Source organism: Dipodomys spectabilis, unplaced genomic scaffold (assembly GCF_019054845.1).
Source record: "Dipodomys spectabilis isolate Male_0828 unplaced genomic scaffold, ASM1905484v1 ptg000039l, whole genome shotgun sequence".
NCBI classification, from domain to species: domain Eukaryota; kingdom Metazoa; phylum Chordata; class Mammalia; order Rodentia; family Heteromyidae; genus Dipodomys; species Dipodomys spectabilis.
The window spans coordinates 4,811,577-4,834,882 of NW_024870716.1; the positions used below are offsets into that span (position 1 = coordinate 4,811,577).

At 38.3% G+C, this 23,306-nt stretch overlaps 1 protein-coding gene across 1 annotated transcript in view; it reads right to left on the reverse strand.

Moving 5' to 3' along the window:
- Nucleotides 1-4,237: 4,237 nt before the first annotated feature.
- Tmem117 (transmembrane protein 117) overlaps nt 4,238-23,306 on the reverse strand; it is a 379,539-nt gene continuing 360,470 nt past the window's right edge. Inside the window, exons 7-8 of the mRNA XM_042677617.1 lie at nt 22,381-22,510; nt 4,238-5,294 (exon numbers count right to left, since the gene is read on the reverse strand). Coding sequence (XP_042533551.1) covers nt 4,648-5,294; nt 22,381-22,510 — 777 coding nt within the window. The 3' untranslated portion in view covers nt 4,238-4,647. The remainder of the gene's footprint in view (nt 5,295-22,380; nt 22,511-23,306) is intronic.

Sequence of the window (23,306 nt, forward strand, 5' to 3'; positions counted from 1 at the left end):
GGATCAAAGAAATCCAGCTCAAGTCTTAACTCTGCCTTTGCCCAGCTTTGAGAGCTTGAGCATGCCAATAAACATCTCTGAGCATTAAAGGAGCCATATTTACCATCAATGGTTAATTTGAGGATTAAGTAGGGTAATTTGTTTGCACATAGGGTATCTGCAGAATGGTAGTATGCTATTAGTCTTAGGGATTGAGCAGAGATCTGATAAGAGCAATACATTGATTAAGATAAAGGATATTGTCTGTATTTTTAGTTTTATTACAGTAATTCTGTATTATGTATTATAGTAGTACCATTTATAAGCCCTGTCGTATAATTGTTGTTAAGCAACCTAAGGCCTCATGGAAAAATAATAAGAAATAAACCTATGAAACATATTATTCAGATTTATGTCCATTAAAATGAAATCACAGGTTCTATATTACAATTAAAAATTTATCAGCCAGGCGCTGGTAGCTCTCAACTGTAATCCTAGCTACTCAAGAGGCTGAGATCTGAGGATTGAGGTCCAAAGTCAGCCCAGGCAGAACAGTCTGTGAGACTCTCTATTTCCAATTAACCAGCAAAAAGCCACAAACGGAGGTGTTTCTCAGGTTGTAGAATGCCAATTTTGAGCAAAAAAGCTAAGGGAGAGTGTCTTGGCACTGAGTTCAAACCCAAGTACTGATACACATACACACACACACACACACACACACACACACACACACAATCTGTAGTATTCTACACAAACTAAATTAGCAATAAAACTTTTCAATGGAGTCTCACTAACACTTTTTATAATTTCCATTACAAAGTATTAGAGATCTCAGCCTCCTGAGAACCTAGGATGACATGCATGAGCCCCTTGAACCCTGTAATATCCAGTTGCTTTCCCATCTGCCCTTACCTTCTCTTTCCATAATAAATCACTACCTCTTTTTCTATGAAGAGTGAGTTGTAAATTGCAAACACTACATCTGAACTTCTCCAGGGACTCAAATCATACTGCAGAGCTAGTGTTGTCTCTATAACAGTTGTATGTTTTCCAGCTTCATTCTTGTATCTGCCTTGATTTCCTTCATCATAACCCTTTACACTAACATGTATGGTGGTGATACAAAATGATGAGATAGGACAAAATGAGAAAAAGTGTCAGTTTATCAACAGCAGAGTTTGAGTAGCTTATGGTCTTGTAAGAGTAGGACTGCCTAATGCAGCCGAATTACGGTCTGAGAAACAAAGTTAGAAGAAGTCAGTCTGGATAGAGAAGTAAACCAAGTCAAGGTCTCTCAGAAGGAAACACTGATATGAGTACAATACTAAGAATTAAGAGATAGTTTTAAAAAAGGGAGAAACTCCAACAGGTGGTCATCAAAGGTAGGGTTCTAAGGTCCTGGCCGAATGTCAGATGATCCACGTGGTATGAGCTATCAGTAATAGAAAAGGCTAAGTGTGATTTGTTGCCATTATCTTTTTCATATTTCATATTGAGTTGTGTCAGTGACTCCTAGGGTGGTGAAATTATATAAGTAAATTGCTTATGGGGCCACAGGGGGACATATGGTAGGTTGGCTCCTGGACATTACAATATGCGGAGACTTTGTGTCCTAATTGGCTTTTCATTTTCTTCTTTGAGACAGATTTTGTTTGTTGTTTAACCCAGGCTGCCCTGGAACTCAGGATCCTCCTGCCTCTGTCTCCTCGAATACTGGAATTACAGGCATGCACTACTATGATCACTTCTGATTGATTCTTAGGTTAAATGGAGAAGGAAGAAGTCTTACTATTCCTAATAAGAGTCTCTGGTGATCTTAGTTTATGCTAACAAACAAAGATACATAATAAGTAGCCACCCTGTCGGGAGGAAATGGAATAAGCAGTTTTGGATATGGGCATGTGGTGATGAGATTTATCTCTAAGTATATATTGCCAGGCATAAATTCATCGCGTTTGTTTAATTTTCCATTTAAACTAACAATGAAGTATTCTATCAAAGTAAAAGACTAAAATTGTCTCAAATTAGTATAAATTCTTCCCTGCATGAAGAAGAGTACTGTAATTATGGAACAGTAGAAATATAATTGTTTATAGTCCTTAAGCACTATCACAATTAAGACATCACATTTGTTAAGCTTTTAGAATCTTTGGGTTATGACTTTTTAATCTTTTATTTTTAACTTCAAATTCTGAGCTTGCTACATGTCCTTTTATTTTTTTTTAATGCTCTACTTGAGCTAAAAGGTTGGTACTCAGCAATCTTGTAGGGTCATAGCCTAAGACTATTGGAATGACTCAGAATGTAACACTAAATACAGATGGATTTAATTTTCACTTTGATTTGATTTGATAATCTTTAGGAGGTTTAAATCTTGTTTGACAATTAAAATATTATCCATGGAAACTATTTCACTTTGTTCTAAATGTATAGAGACTTTACATATTTTCATATCAGATGACAGTTCCTCTAGCCAGTTTCTACAAACACATAAGCATAATGCTTAGTAAGGTCTATCTGGACCCTGCTAATGAGATTTCCTCATTAATCTTTTTCTTTAATACTGACATGAAATTCTCTAATAATAGTTCTGTAAAGAATACATATATTGATATTAAGCACTTACTTTCTAAATCAGCTCCCCTTGTTTTTTCTACAAGAAAAAAATGACTTTCTGAATATGTTCCAAGGTGGTATCATTTCCTTATCCCAGAGCAAAAAGTTCCATGTTTAAGGCTATGTCAGTGTGAGCATACGTCACAGATAATATTTTCCTTTATCCAGTATGGTCAGCAATAATTATAGTGAGCTTACCCTCTGCATTGTCAGTTCCAGACATGTTTATGATTCTAAGTACATTGTGCATGGCTATTAAAGGTAAAAGCAACAGTAGGGGCATGGTTCCAACTGCTTAGTAAACAATTGTGGAAAGATGTTTATTAAAGCCTGCTCTCAAGTGACAGATAAATGCATGGTTCTATTATGTATGCTAAATTCAGCACATTTACAAGCTTAAAAGCAGATAGATCAAAACAGGAGGGATTTTAAAAAATCATAAAGACAAAATGTTACAATGTCAGAATGTGACAGGAAAGTAATTTTTCCTTAAGAAAGATCCTCCCCTCAGCAACTCAAGATAGACGGAACCATAACCTAGGGAAGCAAATTAACAGCAAGTTAAGAGTGCTCCATTTCTTGCATTAAGCTTTCGAAAACCTGTTTAAATCAGCTCTAGTTAAGGTACCACTTTGTCCCTTATGCACACCCACACATACAAAAAAACTACATCACATAATTACTAATGTAGAATTCTTATTTATTAATATGCGATGATTAATTCTTTAAAAAATAAAAAACCAAAAAATGTAAGATGCACACACAAAGGAGACTCTTGTACAGCTTTTTCCAGCACATAAGGTCCTGCTACATGTTTTTTATTTTAGAAGAATTATCTTGTTCAGGGATGGCATATGTTTTTTTCTCCATATTCACTGTCCAGAACCATATTTCCAGAAAAATGCACAAATATTGTAGATGGTAGGCAATGCAATCTTCACATGATTACAAATTCACTTCCTTAGTTGTCTGGGGCTTTGTATAAATGCCAATAAATTTGAGAGTTCACCCAACTGTGCCTCTTAACCTTTGTTCCCAAAGGTAGAGGGCAGGATTTTTTAATCAAGTAGCAATTTATCTTTAATTAGGAAAACATAATTAGGCATTATCACCTAATTGCAATTACTGGTTGGAGAAAGTCACATTTCATAAGCAGTGACCCGTGTTCGATTACAATTCTCCTCTTCCTGAATTTCACATCTGTATTTGTGTTTGGCAATAAGCCAGTCAATTAAAAAAGTAATCTGTCACTGAGTCTGGGGCTGGTGGATCACACCTATAGTACTAGCTATTCAGGAGACTGAGATATGAGAACCAAAGTTCAGAGCTAGCCCAGGCAGAAAAGTCTGTGAAATTTTATCTCCAATTAACCACCAAGGAGCCAGAAGTGGAGCTGTGGCTCAAGAGAGTAAAAAAATGCCAATGGACAGCGTCCAGGTTCTGAGTTCAAGCCCCAAGACTGGCACCCACATAAATATAAAAACAAAATTTAAAAAAAGGTCACCACTATACTTCCCTGAAATCTAGTGTTAAACCTAACAAATCTGAAGCTGAATAGAAAACCAAGATCCTCCTGAAACCCCAGTTTAGCTGTCTCTGTGTCTTGCTCAAGCATCAAGTGTAAATCAAAATAATTGTACTTAAGAAAAACACATAAAATAACATTAGAGAACTGTTCCGCACTTCTTTTCTGGTACAGTTAGAAACAGTTTTAATGTCTCAAGGCACCTCTAAGGTTGAGTATCAGATACATGGGTAATTAATTGGCTGATCTACTATGCTGGAAAGTCAGTAAGGAGCTTGTGCAATTGTGAAAAGCAATCTCTAGAGGACCGTTACGTGTAGAGTAGGCACGTGGATTATAAGACAAATACAAAACAATGAGTCCTAGAAAAAAGCATGTTGAGCACCGTTGTGGCATTGTTTATATTTCCTTACCTAACACTACGTAAACCCGACATTTACAAAAAAGAAAGACTAACTTTTTGTTTTAGTTACACTTAATGTTGCTTTTTTTTTTTTTTTTAATGTGCTATCTCCATGTGAGTGACTCTAGTTCGTAGGGGTACTTTTAGAAGTGGTCGGGTCTAGATCAGTTTCTGTCACAATGGTAGATTCATTCAAGTGGGAGCTCAAGTTCTCCGAAGTCAGGTGGGAAGATTTGTAGATGATCTCATTGAAGTCGGACCCGATGGAAACCAGTGGAGGGTCGTGCAATGGCTCTTCCACGGAAGCCTCTGTGTTCTCTCGAGTGATCCCCATATCCTTGCTATGTTCTGAAGGGGATTTCCTTTTCATGCGAGTGTAAGTTTTGTCTTGATTTTCCATGCCTTGCTCATTCTTCAGGAACCGTCCAAAGAACCAGATGAAAAAGCCAAACCATACAAAAGCGATCAAACTTGGGACAAAAGCCAGACATTTCACATCCAGGCTAGCCCCAATGAACCTGCTGTGTAAAAACATGTCTCCTTCCACGTAGGTCTTATTTGTCTGAGGGTTGGTGTGATTAGACCTCCATTCCCAAGACAGCTTTGTTCGGTTTAAATCCTTTAAACTTTCTGGGTCTTTCACTGTGTATATCTTCTGCCCTGGGCCAATATACTGCCCGTATTCATGAGGTTTATAAAATATTTGATTTTTCCACATATTAAGATCCAAAATCAAGACGAGGAAGATAATTCCATAGTTAAACCATTTACCTGCATTGAAAGAAAAAAGAAATAGGGATTAATCAAGGGCACAGGAAACTGTAACAGGGCTTTCTCCAACAAAATTTAGATAATTGTATAGTAGTAGTATAAATGGTGAATGTTTAAGATCTGTTAGCAATTAATTTTTGATGAAAGTGCTACACTGCTCTAAAGTGAATTAACAAAGGAAATGTGCAATATATTCTAGGCATATGAAAAGGTAACTGTAGATGTCAGTAATGTATGATATTCACAGTAACAAGATTACGCCTGTTTTATTTGTACCACAGATATCCTCAAATTTGATTCCTTGTAGGTTTTTCTCTAGAAAATTTCAATTAATGTTGGAAAACAAGATTCTAATAAAATCCTAAGGGAAGTCCAATATATGATTGAGTAGCTCTTACAGTTTTATAATTAGGCCTGGGGAAGAAATAAATCATTTCACAATGCAAAGCACCGTAGTATATCCATTGAATTCCCATTGATGTTTGTAGGTGACCTGCTGATTAAACCATTAGTTGGTGTGTGATTCAGATCAATAATCCCTGAGCATTCAAGATACAAGAAATTAATTGCATCAAATTCTCATCAAACACAATATGGTTACACAACTATAATCAAAGCTAGCGAACAGCCTTTTTGTTTTTGGTGTGTGTGTGTGTGTGTGTGTGTGTGTGTGTGTGTGTGTGTGTGTGTGTGTGTGTGTGTGTGTGTGTGCTGGTCCTGGGGCTTAAACTCAGAGCCTGATGCTGTCCCTGAACTTCTTTTGCTCACAGCTAGCACTCTACCACTTGAGTTAGAGCTACATTTCCAGTCTTTTTTTTAGATGTGTGTGTGTGGGGGGGGGGTGGTTGTTTATTGGAGATATGAGTCTCCTGGACTTTTCCTGCCTGGGCTGGCTTCAAACCACAACCCCTGGATCATAGCTAGGAGTACAGGAGTAAGCCACTAGAGCCTGGTGCAAGTGAACAGCTTTAAAAGACATTATTTGGAGAAATTGTAACAATTATGATTTTCTTGTAGTGTTTAAAATCTTTTTTTCTTTTATTTCATTTTTTTAAATATATTTTTTAATTGTGAAAATGCTATACAAAGGGGTTACAGTTACATGAGCAAGGTAATGAGTACATTTCCTATCAAGCATTGTGGCCTCCTCCTTTGTTTTTCCTCTACCATCCCTTCCCTCCCATCTCCTCAACTACACTCCCTCTTCCCCCTTCCCCCTCCCCCCCCCCCCCCCGCCTAAATTGTAAAGTTCATTTTTCAACATAGTGTCTTGTACATCTCATTGTTACAATGGGTCCACCTGTATCCCTATTTAAACATTTTGTTTTTTCCCTTCCCCTCCACAAATTGGAGCAACATCAAATACAGTGAGAACAGGGGTTATACCCGGGGGAGGAACATACAAAGCAATGAAAAAAATCTCATGTACCTTATAAATACCTTAGAAACAATAGCAAGAAAGAAAAAACCACTTGTGTCCCTATCTTGGGATTCATTTCGCTTAACTTCATCTTATCTGGTCATATGTACATAGCTTTTGACCTTTTCTACTTGTCCCAGACATATACTTGTTATTGCAAATAAGAGTTATCATGGAAAAAAAAGAGATATCATGGGACCTATGTTTCTTTGGGCCTGGCTTCAGCTTAAAGCTAGCGCTCTACCACTTGAGCCACAGTGCCAATTCCTAAAATCTTATATATAAATGCCATTTATTTAATAATTTATTATTGAGTGATACCTTTACATCTGCTAATGGAAAAAAGAAATATTCCAAGGGACATGAGCTTGTTTTAGATATTTATTATATGTTACAGTATTTATTATATTTATGTTTAGAATATTCATAGCATTAAGGTATTATAATTAGATACTACAACTTATTATAGTACAAACTATAGTATAGTAATATAGTACCTTTTATCCCATGAGTTTATTGAAGCAAATTAGGTGACATAGGTAATAAGTTTTAGTAGCTTTTGTTATAAATGTATGTATTACACTTGATCTTAGCCAAAAAGGCTGAGAAGCGATAGCTTTTGTTATAAATGTATGTATTATATGAAAATTCTTTTTTCATTATTTGAAAATAAAATTGACATAACTATGAAGAGCTTGGAAAAGTATTTTGTTATCACTGTAAACTACTTCTACGCTCCTTTACATGTGAAGTTGAAAGGTATTAAATCATTCTTTATTACATGATTCATGCCACATAGTAAATCTCAGAAGGCTGAGATTCGAGGATCGAAGTCTGAAGCCAACCTAAGTAGGAAAGGCCATGAGACACTGATCTCTAATTAGCCATCAAAAAAGACAAAATTAGAAACATGGTACAACTGGTAAAGCATCAACCTTGAGTGAAAAAGCCATGGGAGAATACAAGGCTCTAAGTTCAAACTCAAGTACCAGAACAACAACCAAAAAACAAAAAAGAAAGAAAGAAAACCATGACTCAAAAATGTACATGCCCTGTGATTTTAATCAGTTGTTTAAATTCCCAGTCAATTTTCTTTACAGGGTGAAAATAATAGTATTTACTAAATGTTAGCATTTTGCAAGGTTATTAGATACTAAGATGGTGCATAGAAAATAAGGAATCAGTAATGGTTAATGGGGATTGATTATATTCTAATGAAACCTACTCTAAACAGTGGTGATTTCTTCATGTGCCTGAGAAGATGCAATTTTCCCTCGCCAAGAAATTTTACATAAATGAAGTAGTGATTCTCACACTAGGTAGTTAAATTTCTCCAGCTTGACTTTTCTTATTTTGTTTTATGACTTATTCTTACCATGAACCTATTGTAATGTCAAAATCTATGAAGAGAACATTGCTTCCAACAGTATCAATGTTTTGCAATGTCAGAAAACTACATCCCCAGTGTTCCAAATGATTTTCTAGATTGTAGAAGCCCACAAATATGTGCAAAACCAAAAATGAAATACAAAAGTGATGGATGTTACTAAATAATTTATTGTGAACATTAACTGCGCAGGACACATTGGTCAATGGAGAAGACTTTCACTTGTGCATTGCAGAAGGAACTGACCAATGTGTTAGAGATGGGAAGCTGGACAGAGATAGTAATGGACTTCCCTGCTGTAGGAGAGTCATACTTACTCTCTTGCTGTAAAACGAAGACATGGTTACAAACACCAGATAATAGAGGTGCCTTGAATTGAATTTGTATGGCTGTTAACTAACTTCCTTCCTTCCTTCCTTTCTTCCTTCCTTCCTTCCTTCCTTCTCTTTCTTTCTTTCTTTCTTTCTTTCTTTCTTTCTTCCTTCCTTCCTTCCTTCCTTCCTTCCTTCCTTCCTTCCTTCTCTTTCTTTCTTTCTTTCTTTCTTTCTTTCTTTCTTTCTTTCTTTCTTTCTTCCTTCCTTCCTTCCTTCCTTCCTTCCTTCTCTTTCTTCCTTCCTTCCTTCCTTCCTTCCTTCCTTCCTTCCTTCCTTCCTTCCTTCCTTCCTTCCTTTCTTCCTTTCTTCCTTCCTTCCTTTCTTTCTTTCTTTCTTTCTTTCTTTCTTTCTTTCTTTCTTTCTTTCTTTCTTTCTTTCTTCTCTTTCTTTCTTTCTTTCTTTCTTTCTTTCTTTCTTTTTTCTGGTCCTGGGACTTGAACTCAAGGTTTGATCCCTGTCCCTTTAGCCTTTTCTCTCAAGACTGGCACTTCACCAACTTCAGTCATAGCTCCACTTGTGGCTCTTTCCCTGGTTAATGGAATAGTCTCATGGACTTTTCTACCCAAACTAGCTTCAAGCCACAATCCTCAGGTCTAAGTCTCCTGAATAGCTAGGATTATAGGTGTGAAGAATTGATGCTGGTTGTGTTCTTCTTGGACTCTTCCTTGGAGAAATGTGTAAATTCTTTTAAGAAATAAAATCATACATCAATCAAGACTCGTGGTATAAAGAGATTGGTTGAATAGAATCCTCTTTGTACAATTACTTAAAGATGATAATAATAGTAACAATACACAATACCATAGAGTAAAATAAAATAAATAACAAGGAAGTTCTCATGAAGGACTCTTTGTAGGATTGACAAGATATCCCAGAACAGGACAATCAGAGAGGAGAAAGAATGATGTTTGTAGAGCTGGCTTGGTGAAGGATGATTTTCTAATAGAGAGAAGATGCCAGGTGTGTGTTAAGGGTAATGGAATAAACCCCATACAATGAAAGTAAAGCAAATGGACACCAAACAAAGAAAGAACATTGAGATCAAGGGAAGATTTTTTTTTCTATACTTCCAAATTACTTTTCTACAGGTTGAACTGTATTGGGTCAGTCTGACCAAGAGATGTTCACATCAAAGATTGCTCTCTGTATATTTTCATGAGGCCTGAAGTCGGAATATTTAGATGAGGCAGTAAGTCCAAAAAAAAGGAGTTGCCTAACATCAGCAAATGAACATCATCCCCTGACTCCAATACCACTTTGCCTATCTGTGAGAAGGAATAAGTACAATGGAACAAAAGTTACAGGCTGGAAATCAGCAGAAGGAAGTCTCATCCTAACACTATATTTAAAGGCTATGATGTTAGGGCAGCTTATTTAGTCTCTCAAAATTATTACATTGGCACGTGGAGGGAAATGAACTTACAATATGAGGATTCTGATTCCCTTCCCCTAAATCCTTTTAATTATTAGCTGTTGATAGAATTCAATTTTTATTCTGTGCCATGAAGACTAAAACTAGTGCAACTAGTGTGTGTGTATGTGTGTGTGTGTGTGTGTGTGTGTGTGTGTGTGTGTGATAAAATGAAAGGTTATATTTGAAAGTTCTCTGAAATATATTAGGTTTGCCAAAAGCATAAGCTGATATTATTTCTCCAATTTCTTTCCCCTATTGTCAGTTTCAGTAATGCAGGATCTTGGTGCTAGAATGGAGGAAAAGGAAAGTATGTAAGGGTCATAGCAAAACTATATCTATTATATTAGTGATGGAGAAATTTCAGTTTAGATAAACTAGAATGGATTACTGAGCAGGTAAAATACATGGGACTAGATCCCCAAGAAAATCTAGTGTGTATCTATATGCAAATATGCTTTGTGAGTTAGCATAATGAGCATGTAAAAATCCTTAGCAGCTGATACTTTTATAATCTGTTTGCATGAGTGCTGGTCCTGAGCCTAGTACTTCTAGGATTACAGGGGTGAGCCACAGGTGCCTGGCTTCACTTCTGGCTTTTTGATTCATGGACTTTGCTGTGTGGGCTGGCATCAAACTAAGGTCCTCAATTCCTAGCCTCCTGACAAGGTGGGATTACAGTGAGCCACTAGTGTCCTGTTCTGACTCCAATTGACACCAACTCTCACGTTCATGTGGAGGTAACAGTGTCTTTCCCCAATAGTCATGGCCACTCAGCCAAAACCTGAGGTTGCTACGATAATAGAAAATGTAGGCCTTCCTTTTTTTTTTTTTTATTGTTGTTGTTAGTTTCTAGCCACATGATATGGCCCCTGGCCTATTTATCCAATTGTACAGAGATATTCTTCTTTCCATCTACCATCTATCTTTCTCTTCTATTGACAAAGTATTTTGTTACCTCTGTAATTCTTTTGTTCTTTATTGTTTTTCCAGAGCCTGGGCACTGTCCCTAAACTTTTTTGCTCAAGGCTAGTGCTCTACCACTTGAGCCATATCTCCACTTCTGGCTTGTGTCACAGGCTTTCCTGCCTGGACTGGCTTTGAACCATAATCCTCTGATCTCAGCCTCCTGAGTAGCTAGGATGACAGGGGTGAGATACCAGTATCTGGGCTCTTGAAACCCCTTTGAACAACTACTTAAATATAATTAAAAAAATAAAAATGTAAAAACCCAAAGAAAACATTCTTTTGTCTTGTGAGGTGTGGCAAAACCCCAAAGCCAAACCAGGCCTCCCTGTGTTCTTGTCTGTAACATGAGAGAGCTGAACCTCAAAATTTCTTCCTAGTTCCCAAAAGTCACTTTGATGAGTATGGGAAATAAACATCCACTAACCTTAATGTTTTATGATGGGCTAGAAAATCTACCTATTAGAACAAATAGCATCCATAGTGTTCAGATGGAGATTATATATTTTGAGAAATACTATTTACCACAAAACAAATACATCGGAGTCCCTGAAATGACCCACATGAAAAGGATCCCACATCTCATTGTTGCAATGGGTCCACCTGTATCCCTATTTAAATGACTTGTTTTTTTCCCTTCGCCTCCACAAATTATACCAACATCAAATACAGTGAAAGCAGGGGTAATACCGTGGGGGAGGGACATACAAAGCAACAAAGAAATATCTTATAAATGTGTTAGAAACAATTGCAAGAAAGAAAAAAAAAATGAGTCCATATCTTAGGGCTCATTTCCCTAACATCAACTTACCTGACCTTTTCTGCTTGACTCAGTCATATACTAGTTATTGCAAATAAGGGAAACCATGGGACCTATGTTTCTTTGGGCCTGGCTTACTTCACTTAACATAATTTTTTCCAAGTCTTTCCATTTCCTAACAAATGGGGCAATGTGATTCTTTCTGATGGAGGCATAGAATTCCATTGTGTGTATATACCACATTTTCTTGATCCATTCATCTACTGAAGGGCATGTCGAAAAACGAACTTTACAACTTTGGTGAGAGGGTGAGGTGGGGGGTGGGGGGGGGGGAGATGGGAAGGGATGGGAAGGGGAAATAAAGGAGGAAGCAACAATGCTTGATAAGAAATGTACTCATTACCTTGCCCATGTAATTGTAACTCCTCTGTATGGTATTTTCACAATAAAAAAAAAAAAAAAAGAAAATGATCCCACAAAGACATACACATACACACACGCAAACACACACACAAACATACACACACAGAGACGAAAAAAACAGAATGTGTTCTGTAGCCATTTTCCCAAGTGCGTTGTTGTGAATGAATGATCCATAGAAGCAAGAGGCTTGGTATTTCAGGATTAATCATATGAGAGACTTTGCAACTCCCCTGTTGTTCAACTGCATTACATAATGTAAATCAGCCAGGAGGGAGGGTAAGGGTCTATACGTTCTTTCTATTTATCTCCTTGTTGAAATATTTCACTGTTTCCTCTAATGAGAAATCACTGCATGGTGTGGCTAGGATTACCGCTTTCTTGCATTTCATACTCTTAATGAATCTTCCTGATTGTCAAAAAAAATGATATTCTAATGGAAATTTTATCTTTTTACTTCGCGGGAGTTTATAGAATCCTGGTATAGCTAATTTCAAAGAGTTCTTCATTAAATATCACCCTCATTGAACACAGCAAATGACAACAATTTGGGGGAAAGTATTATTTTTTCAACTAAAGAAAGAAAACATCAAGTGTTGCGAGTTCCACCACATAATGAATATTTTGTGATCCCAGTATGAAACTATAATTTGTTTAATTCTTTACTCCGTGAAGGTGCAAGTAAACACGGTGATTGAGCTGTGCTGTGGGCATCTTTCTACCAAGATGGTGGAGGGCAGGGATCCCTGCAGGCCAGGTACATAGTGCAGGTGAACACGTCATGTTCCACCCAGACATTGAGCATCTATCATGAGATAGAAGAAAACAGTGCCCTTGAAGAAGATGAATTTGGGACAAAGAAAAGAAATGAATCTTATTTCACCATTCTTCTCGGTTAAATTCAAAGCCTTATTTTTTAATTTTTTAGGTAGACTAATGAAATGGAACTTGGTAAGTGAGCAACTCATGAAATCTTTCCTTTGTTGACTTGGTTCCATTTTTATATACGTACACTGAATATGATGACGGGAGGTGAGGGAGAGTAGAGGTGGGAGAGAGGAGGGAGAATGAAGGAAGAGCTGACAATGATCAAGAGCCACTGTACTCAGGCACTGACAGGGTGAACTGAATCCCCTTTTATAATTGCTTAGTGATAATTACGAAAAATAAAATTAAACACTTGGCCTAAAATCCTAAGAAAAATCTCTCCTTAGATAAGTTAGGGATAGGTAGAGCCACATTAGATGCTTGAATCATGAGACCACTGAGTAACTGAGAGATACATATTTACTAATTTATAAATGAATGATAATTATGTGATTTAATAATTTCTTAAATATTAAAAACAAATTGGCATATATATGCATTTAAAGTGTCTCTCTTTGTCATTGCTACTTCAAGATGGGAGACCATCTAGGATGTAATCCAGCATGACAAGGACAGGGCGTGCCTGGCAAATCCCTTTGTGATAACAGCAGGCAAAGAAGATCCAATTCCGTAGTATGGAATTAGAGGACCATCTAGGATCTAGTCTTATTCATTTCTAGAACCTTCTCTGGATCCTAGCTTAGGTTCTGAATCAAAATGTCTATTCTAAGACAATTATTCTGCTCAGAAAAATAATACCAAGAATGAGCTTTTAGTGCTGTAAATCAAATGGCTGTGTCTCAGTTACAGAAGGGATCCGAGACTACTGCTAAAATTGGATAGAATCTGTAAAATTAAAAAAGGAAAATAGCTATATCTTGAACATGGTGATTCATTATATATTCTAGGTCCTTCCTTAAGCACTGAGGATAGTTCTTGAAAGGAGGGCGAGTTTGATGACCAAAATGCTCATACAAGTTTAAGCTCAGGCATGACACAGATTGATAGGCTCTGGGGCCAAGCAACCAGGGCCCTGAAGAAGATGAGCTGTGAATGAATAGAAGAAATGGCTGCTGTATATGGAAGTAAATTTAGTTAACTATCAGACCTGCACAAAAAGAAAAATGGAAATTGTTTCAGGAGGGATCTGGAAGAATCCTCAACTGAGAGACTAGCAAGGGGTCTTTATGCACTTGGGATGAATCTCTGAACTTCAGGAATTGTCATTGTGCAAAAAGTGGCTTTGTGTTTCTCTATAACAAGTCTCTTGGTAATGTGGTCAGGCAGCAATCTCCTGCTGGGCAGAAGGGCTTGGTCCCGCCCTTTCTGTTATCTGATTGACACAGGAAATCTCCTTTAGAAAACAATCACTGGAAAGTCATTTGGGGAGAAATCGCACACCTAAAGAAATAGAAACAAAAGGTTTTTACTCATTAATTTTTGCATTCTTCTTACTATCTTGAAGCACCTGTGCCCTCTCCTTGCTTGGGAAACTGAAAGAGACGGACGCTGGGGAGATTGTTTATTCCGTATTTTCCATTTTTTTTTTGCCCAAAGGGTTCCCCTGGGTATCATTGTGCCAACAGCGTGAATTCTCTTCTCCCGGCCATACTGGCCTTCCTTCTGGCCTTTCCCCCAACCCTTCCTAATTTACTCAGATGATGGCCACCAATGGGACACTTCCTTTGTCTGGCAAGGATGACAGATGGCAGAGTTTCCACTGGGATTGGCGCTAATAGGACTCAGAGGAGTTTCCGTGCCTGAATTGAGAAGCTATTCTTCACTCTCCCTCCAGAGACTTAGTGAATCACATTTTTTTTTTACTCCATGTATACATTCACCTTATAGGCTGAAAAAAAGGGGAGGGGTAAAGGTCCAGGGAGATAATTTGACAGTTGCTTCTAGTATTTATTTAAAAGAAAAAAAATAAATAACCAACTTAAGACTAAAAGTTACCAAGGTGACTTAATCATAAGCCACCATCTCCTTTTGTTACTGGGGTCAAAATTCCAAGAAAAAAAAATCTATTTTAACACACCCTTGGATAAAGATGATTTATTTTTATAAGCTGTAGCCCAGCTTATAAAATGAAAGCTCATACATGCTGCAGCAAGCCATCTGTCAAGGGGCCCAGATGAGCTAAACAGATGCAACAATTCAGGTTATTCCTGACATGCATAAATAAAGCTAGCTTGGAATCAGGATTAAAAAATACTCCAATCTTAAATACATTTAAGTCAGTGAGAACTCATCAGTGTCTCCCAACCTCTCTTTCTCACTCTCTCTCTGGAGTATTTCATTGAGAGACAACATTTTCCATTCAGGGCATTATTCTTCCTGAGCTCTTCAGGCAGTGGGGGATTGCCTAGAACTCAGAAGAAAGGAAAGAGAACTCTTGCAGGTGACTCAGTGGTTTGGAATTAAATAGGAAACAGAAACTGGGCAAATGAAAGGAAAAGCTTTAAATAAAAAAAAAAAGAAAGAAAAGAAAAGAAAAGAAGAGCCAGGTGCTGGTGGCTCACGCCTGTAATCCTAGCTACTCAAGAGGCTGAGGATGGAGGTTCAAAGCCAGCCAGGGCAGGAAAGCCTATGAGACTCTTACCTCCAATAGACCACCAGAAAACTGGAAGTGGCACTGTGGCTCAAGTGGTAGAGCTCTAGCCTTGAGCTGAAGAGCTGAGGGAAAGCGCCCAGGCCCAGAGTTCAAGCTCCATGACCGACAAAAACAAAAAACAAAGGCAGGAAGTAGTGAAAGCTTAAGGATTGTTTACTACATCTAGGCAGAGGATGGTTTTAAGTTCTCACACATACCTATTAATTGAATGAGCACCACAATCCTATGGGATGAGCACCATCACTGTCCCTGCTGAACAGATAGGACACTGAGCCTCCCAGACTTAAAGGCTTTGATGAGAACTACAGCTCCAGTGAAGACAGAGCAAGAGCCCCCACATCAAACCTTGAGTCCCCATGGCTTAATTCTCCATCAATTCTCAAGCGCAAAGAAATATGGTAGCCAGGGCCAGGGTGGAGCTACTTTTGAACCTGGGAGACCTTTAGGTGTATACGTCTGGCAGATAAATTAACAGAGGAAGGCATCTTGGGGTCTGAAGGGGCCTTTATCATCCCTAGCTCCAGCTTTCTCTGTGGTCATCCAGATGAGCCATTTTCCCCTAATTGAACTTACTTTGAGACCCTTTCTACCCTGAACTTTCTGGCTCCTGGAAGGACTCTACCATGTACCTATCTTCTTGGCTACATACACTCTGGTACCTTAGCTTTTTTTTTTCTTTAGGATAATGCTCTACCACTTGAGCCACAGCTTCACTTTGGGCTTTTTGGTGATTCATTGGAGATAAGAATTTCAGGGATTTTTTTTGCCCAGGTTGGCTTTGAACCCTGATTCTCAGATCTCAGTCTCCTGAGTAGCTAGCTACTTGTGCCATTGATTTCCGGCTCCTTTAAGTTCTTTGTATCAGGTTTTATTTTCCTGTTGTTATAGTTCTTGTTGAGCTTCAGGAGATCTTTACATATAAGGGAGATGGGAGAAATTCGACCCACAGAAACTGTCATCAATTATGTGTCTCTGAGAGTGGTCCCCTAGCTACTTGTCCAGGCATCACATGTGGGAAGATTGAGAGAAGGTTGAGAGGAGATTGGTCCCAGGTACAGAGCCATATACTCCAGGAAATAGAGTCAGAATGGTGAATTTGTTTTGTTTTTTCATTTTTTTTGACAAAGATTTCCAGGTGATTCTAACACACACACACACACACACACACACACCCCTTTGGGATCCATGAATGGATATAGAAGGATTTTACCTTTAATCTTACTACTCCAGTGGTAAGATCAGATTTGTTTCTGAAAGAAAGCAAAGCACCTAAAGTCTCCTGCTTGAGATACAGACCTCGGAGGAACTGGTCAACCCATTAGTACTTAGGATTACTTTGGAGATTTGCAGGCTATTCACTATGGAAAATAATAACTATATATCACAAAGTACAGCATTTTCAAAATTTTGTCTAGGTCCCAGAAATGCCACTTTTGGGTATTTACCCAAATGATCACAAACAAGACCACACTAAAGCTACCAGCACAACTATGTTTATTGCAGCATTATTTACCATAGCTAAGGTATGGAACCAACCCAGATGACCCTCAGTAGATGAATGGAGCAAGAAAATGTGGTATATATACACACTGGAATTCTATGCCTCCATCAGAAAGAATGGCATTGCCCCATTTGTTAGGAAATGGAAAGGCTTGGAAAAAATTATATTAAGTGAAGTAAGCCAGGCCCAAAGAAACATAGGTCCCATGGTTTCCCTTATTTGCAATAACTAGTATATGTCTGAGACAAGCAGAAATGGTCAGATAAGTTCATGTTAAGCGAAATGAACCCCAAGTTAAGGACTCAAATGTTTTTCTTTCTTGCTATTGTTTCTAACATATTTATAAGAGATTTCTTTTTGCTTTGTATGTCCCTCCCTCACAGTATAACCTCTGTTTTCACTGTATTTGATGTCGGTATAATTTGTGGAGGGGAAGGAAAGCAACAAATTGTTTAAATAGGGATACAGGTGGACCCATTGCACCAATTAAATGTACAAGATGTTATGTCGAAAATGAACTTTATAACTTTGGCGTGGGGGTGGGGGGTGGGGGGCTTGAGAAGGGGAGATGGGAAGGGATGGATGGTAAGAGGAAACAAAGGAGGAGGCAACAATGCTTTATAAGAAATGTACTCATTACCTTGCCCATGTCATTGTAACCCCTCTGTATGGTATTTTCACAATAATAATAATAAAAAGAACCATTAGATGGGGCCCAACAATCCATCTTTTTATCAAGTTCTTCTAATGACTTGGCAATCAGTATCATTTAACAATATTATTACCATATTAATTACACTATATTACTACCTTCTGGAAAACTTTATGTGCAGACTACATATAAAAAATACCTTATCTAATCTTTCTTTTGTGCATGTGTGTGCTGGTACAGGGACTTGAAATCAAGGCTTTGTGTTCTTGATTTTTTTTTTTTTTGCTCAAAGCTGGTACTCTACTATCTGAGCAACACCTCCACTGCTGGCTTTTGGCTGGTTAGTCGGAGATGAAAATCTCATGGACTTTTCTTCCAGTTCTGGCCTTGAACCACAATCCTCAGATTTTAGCCCCCTAAGTAACTAGGATTATAGGTATGAGCCACTGGCAGTTGGCCTTCTTTTTTCAGTTTCTAGAAAGTAATAGTTGATGGAACCAGAGTTTTCAGCCATATATTTACTTTTATCTGAGTGGAAAGTAACATTTTTTTTTTACCCCAGTTCTAATAATAATGCCAATTCTGAGAGTCCTGAATGCATGGCCTCCTTCCAAGGCCCTGTCTATAATTTCAGATGTGATTTTTATGCATCCTTGTTTTTTTTTTTTTTAAATAAAGCCTTCCAAATTGGGAAAACATTCGACATTGCAAACTGGGCTCTGTCCCTTCTATAAATAATAGTGTTTATAACCAAGCCATGGGAAACAGCCCTACATTGGCTATATCTGATGGCTCCACATTTCTTTCATCAAGATGCCCTCCAATCTTTTTGCTTTCTTTCTTTTGATTCTTCCCTCAACATTCTGCACTTATACAGCGCATTTCTGACATGCATTCTGGTAGTCAGAGACAATATTAGTGCAGGGGTGATTGGGGACAATCACTGGTAGCAGGAACAGATGGCCCAGGCAAGGCCCACCCAAAGGGACGTGATAATAGCGTGAGTGTGTGGCTGCTGCTTTGGAAGGCCGAGGGGGTCGCATGCTGTGGAGACTAAGTGGGGGCTCGGAAACCACACGATGTGACCTGAACTCAAATGAATTGATTTACCCAGTGAATTTAATAGATGGGCCTCGGTTCATTTGGAAAAGGGAGAGAAAACTTGCTGCTGCCACATCTTCCCTATTCATGAGCTCATTCTCTCATTTAGAAAGGTTGTCTCATGCTCAGAAAAAAAGAGAAAGGAAGGAAGGAAGGAAGGAAGGAGGAAAGAAAGAAAGAACGAAAGAAGGAAAAGAAAGAGAGAGGAAGAAAGAAAGAAAAAGAAGAGAGAAAATCAGCCCTCCTAGCTGGGAAGCAAAGTGGTGTGTGTGTGTGTTTTTCAGTACTGAGATGTTAATATTTTCTGTGCTGAGGCTATTTTTATAAGGCTGCACAGACGGTAGTGTAAGCACAGATTTCTCTGGCAGTTTTTATTATAGCAGGTGTGGAATCTGAAACCATTGTCCTTCACACACACACACACACACAACACACACACTCTTATTCCTTACAGCAGACAGCGAATAGCTTGGGAATGAATGCCACCCTTTATCCGTGATCACCCAGCTGTCTGTTCCTGGTTAGAAAGGAGGGAGGAAAAGACCTAAGACATAACTACAAGCAGTGTAATCATTTCTTTTTTAGCTGAGAGTGACTGGTGCCATGAAAGAATATTTTAATAAATCATACATTAGTCACTTTGAAAACAGCACGTACCTGAAAATAAAATAATCTGGAGATCTACAAATAATCATGAGAGACACACCTGGGATGAGAGAAAGAAGTGGGTTTTATGAAGTCAAATGGTAACTGCTCTAACTGCCTACATTATGTGGACTGGATATAGCATGAAAATAACCATTGTTTTCATATCAGCAGCAAGTCAATAAAGCCGACAGTGTATTAATGGTGAAAATATATACATATGGTATGGAAAAGAAGCCCCAAGAAGCAAGATCAAAGATGAGTGCTCCATGGAATATAGCAGGAATAACTACAAATCCACTCCAAGTAGAGTAATCTACAACGCTGCCAACAGAAGATGAGTACACTGGACATGTTTCTTGTCCAGCCGAGGTGGTTAAGACACAGATAAGCCAGAAAGTGAAGATGTGAGATAGACAGAGATAAAAAGTGGTGTCCTTCACATGGGATAGGTAACATGTGGCCTAAGATGATACTTCTTGTTCCCATAGTGCTCCAGGCTCCTGCTCAAATGCTTCTTCCCATAATGCCCTGGGTGCCCACTCAACCAATAAAAAGAGCCAGAGAGGTGGGGCATGGACAAGCCACCAATCTATCAGTGCAGAGCCTAGCAGAAAAGAAATGAGGGAGCCCTATCTTATCATAACCACCCTCTGAGCGGACTCTACTGGACTATTCTTTGGAACCCTCTCCAGATGGGTAGTCTTGCTACTATCTTTCAAATAAATTCAATCTGTTTATCTAAAAAAAGAAAAGAAACAGAGGATCCTTGCTACTCATTTCTAATCTCTCCTCCATTCTCTTTTATTTTGTGCATGTGCTGGTAACAGTATTGAATTCAGAGCTTTGCAATCTCACTTGACTTTTACATTCAAGGTTGACTCTCTCTTCAGCCACACTTCCACTTCTGGCTTTTTTTTTTTTTCTGGTTTATTGGAGATGACTGTTTCTGATTTGTCTGCTCAAGCTAGCTTCCAATTATGATCCTCAGCCTCATGAGTAGCTAAGATTACAAGCCTGAACCACTGGGGCTTGGCTTCTTCATTCCCTGTTTTCAATTAAAATTATTGTCTTAAAAAGTATTGTAAAGATACTGGTCAGAAGGGTTACAGTTACATGAGTAAGGTAGTGAGTATATTTCCTATCAAGCATTGTTATCCCCTCCATTGTTTTTCCCCTACCATCTCTTCCCTCCCCACCTCCCATACTCCTCCCTTCCCTCCCCCACAGTTGTAAAGTTCGTTGTCAACATAGTGTCTTGTATGTCCCATTGTTACAATGGGCCAACCTCTATCCTTGTTTCAGCATTTTGTTATTTCCCTTCCCCTCCCCAAATTAGAAAAATGTATATACAAGATGCAGGGCACCAGAATCAAATACAGTGACAACAGAGGTTATACCATAGGAAAACAACATACAGAAGAATCCAAAAGAATCACATAGTACATTAAAAACAACAGCGACAAAGAAAAAACCCTCTGTGTCCCTATCTTGGGATTCATTTTAGTTAGCATCATTTTATATGGTCATATGTACATAGCTTTTGACCTTTCTGCTTGTCTGGAAAAGGCTCTCATATCTAAAATATACTTAGAACTCAAAAAATTAAACCCCCCAACAACAAATCCTCAAAGAAACAACCACCTATTAATAAGTGGTCTAAAGACTTAAAGAGAGACTTCTCTGAATAGGAAATAAGAATGATCAATAGCATGAAGAAATGCTCAACTTCTCGGCCATAAAAGAAATGCAAATCAAGACAACAGTGCGATTCTACCTTATCTTAGTTAGAATGGCTATAATCAAGAAACCTAAGAACAATAGATGCTGGAGGGGATGTGGACAGAAAGGAACCTTACTTCATTGTTGGTGGGAGTGTAAACTTGTTCAACCACTTTGGAAAGCAGTATGGAGGTTCCTCAAAAGACTACACGTAGAGCTACACTGTGACCCATAAATCCCACTTCTGGGCATTTACTCAAACAATCACAAACAAGGCCATACTAAAGCTATTAGCACAACTGTGTTTATCACAGCATTATTCACCATAGCTAAGATATGGAACCAACCCAGATGCCCCTTAGTATGTGAATGGATCAAGAAAATGTGCTCTCTCTCTCTCTCTTTGTCCCTCTCTCTTTCCATATATATATTTTACATATATATATATATATATAAACACACAATGGAATTCTATGCCTCCATCAGAAAGAATGACATTGACCCATTTGCTAGGAAATGGAAAGACTGGGAAAAAAATTATATTAAGTGAAGTAATCCAGACCCCATGGTTTCCCTTATTTGCAAAAAATTATTGTCTTAAGTAGTTATACAAAGGAGTTAATCAGTTTATAAATACAATATATCTTGATCAATGTCATCCCTTTCCACATTCTCAGCCATTCCTCCCCACCCCACCCCTTCCATTACTCTTCTTAATTTGTAGGATATACATTGGATTCCTGTCTGCATTTTCCCCCTCTTCTCCTTTTCATTCATCTACCCTTTTCTCCTCAAACTCCACCTTACTCCTTTCAAGTACTTGATTCCTGGTGTTTTATTTTGCTGAACTTTGATTTTGACTTTCTAAGGAATTGTACTATTTGAGATCTCCCTCTAATTTACCATACTTGAGTCAATACAAATGTATACACTTGCACACCACCCATTGTATTTACTTATGACTTCATAAGCTAAATCAAGCGTTCACATATACAGGAAAACACTCATCCTCTGTGTCTCTGGGCCTGACTTATTCCCATTTTCCTGCTGGGTGGAAATCCTGTGATTGTCAAAGATGCTAGAAGCCCAGACTGGTAGCACCAGGTCCCCAGTCAACCAAGATGCACCTTGCATCGCTAAGTGAGTGATAGAATTAAACTCATACTTCTCCAATAGCACGGTTTGATTCTGACAGCAAACCCTAGGCAGGAGATTATCAGATGGCATTAAGAGTTCTAGAACAGACCTGTTATGTGAATACGGTACTCTTCCTTGAAGATCTTCTGGAAGAAAGGGATCTTGAACTGCATGTGAGGAGTGTGCAGCCCGGGGAGGTTCACGTCCACGGCGCCCATGAAGTGTGGGAATTCCCAGTCCTGTCACAGAAAATCAATGCAAGAAGCTTATTTGTGATCTGCTTAGTTCCTAAGCAGCCCCAACACCAAGAAATGATGATTTTTCATATAAGCACTTATTTTAAAATCATTTAAATGCAGACAGATGTTAGCTACATTGGTTTCCTTTTCTGATGGTTATTTTATGGATAGTAGGTGGCATGCATTCAAAAAAATCAAAATTAAGTCATCACTTAGATCCTTAGGTTTTTTTTTATATCATTGATGAGGTAGTAAGAAACTAACACAGGAGTGATTTGCATCCATACATGTTTATTTCTTCCATTTGGGAGAACTAATTGTGTGTGTGTGTGTGTGTGCGTGCGTGCGTGCGCGTGTGCGCATGCTGATACCAGGACTTGAACTCAGCACCTAGGCACTGTCCCTTAGCTTTTTTGTTCAAGGTTGGTGCTCTACAACTTGTGCAACACCTTCACTTCTGTCTGTTTGCTGGCTAATTATAAATAATAATCTCTCCAATTTGTTTGGGCAGGATGGCTTCAAATTTCAATCCTCTATTCTCAGGCTCCCGAGTAGCTAGGATTACAGTCAAGAGCTACAGAAATAATCTTTAAATTTTTACAGAAAGATCTTATCAGTATTGAATGTATTTGAAGTAAATTTGGCCCATTTTTTTTGCCTTGCCACTTTCAAATATCTGAATGCCCTTTAGCATAAGAAGACAAAGAAAAGAGTATCTGAATCACTTAGCTAAGTGCTTCACCTCAAACCGACTGTGCAGACACTAAAGAATTTGGTCCTACTTTCTAGCACGAAC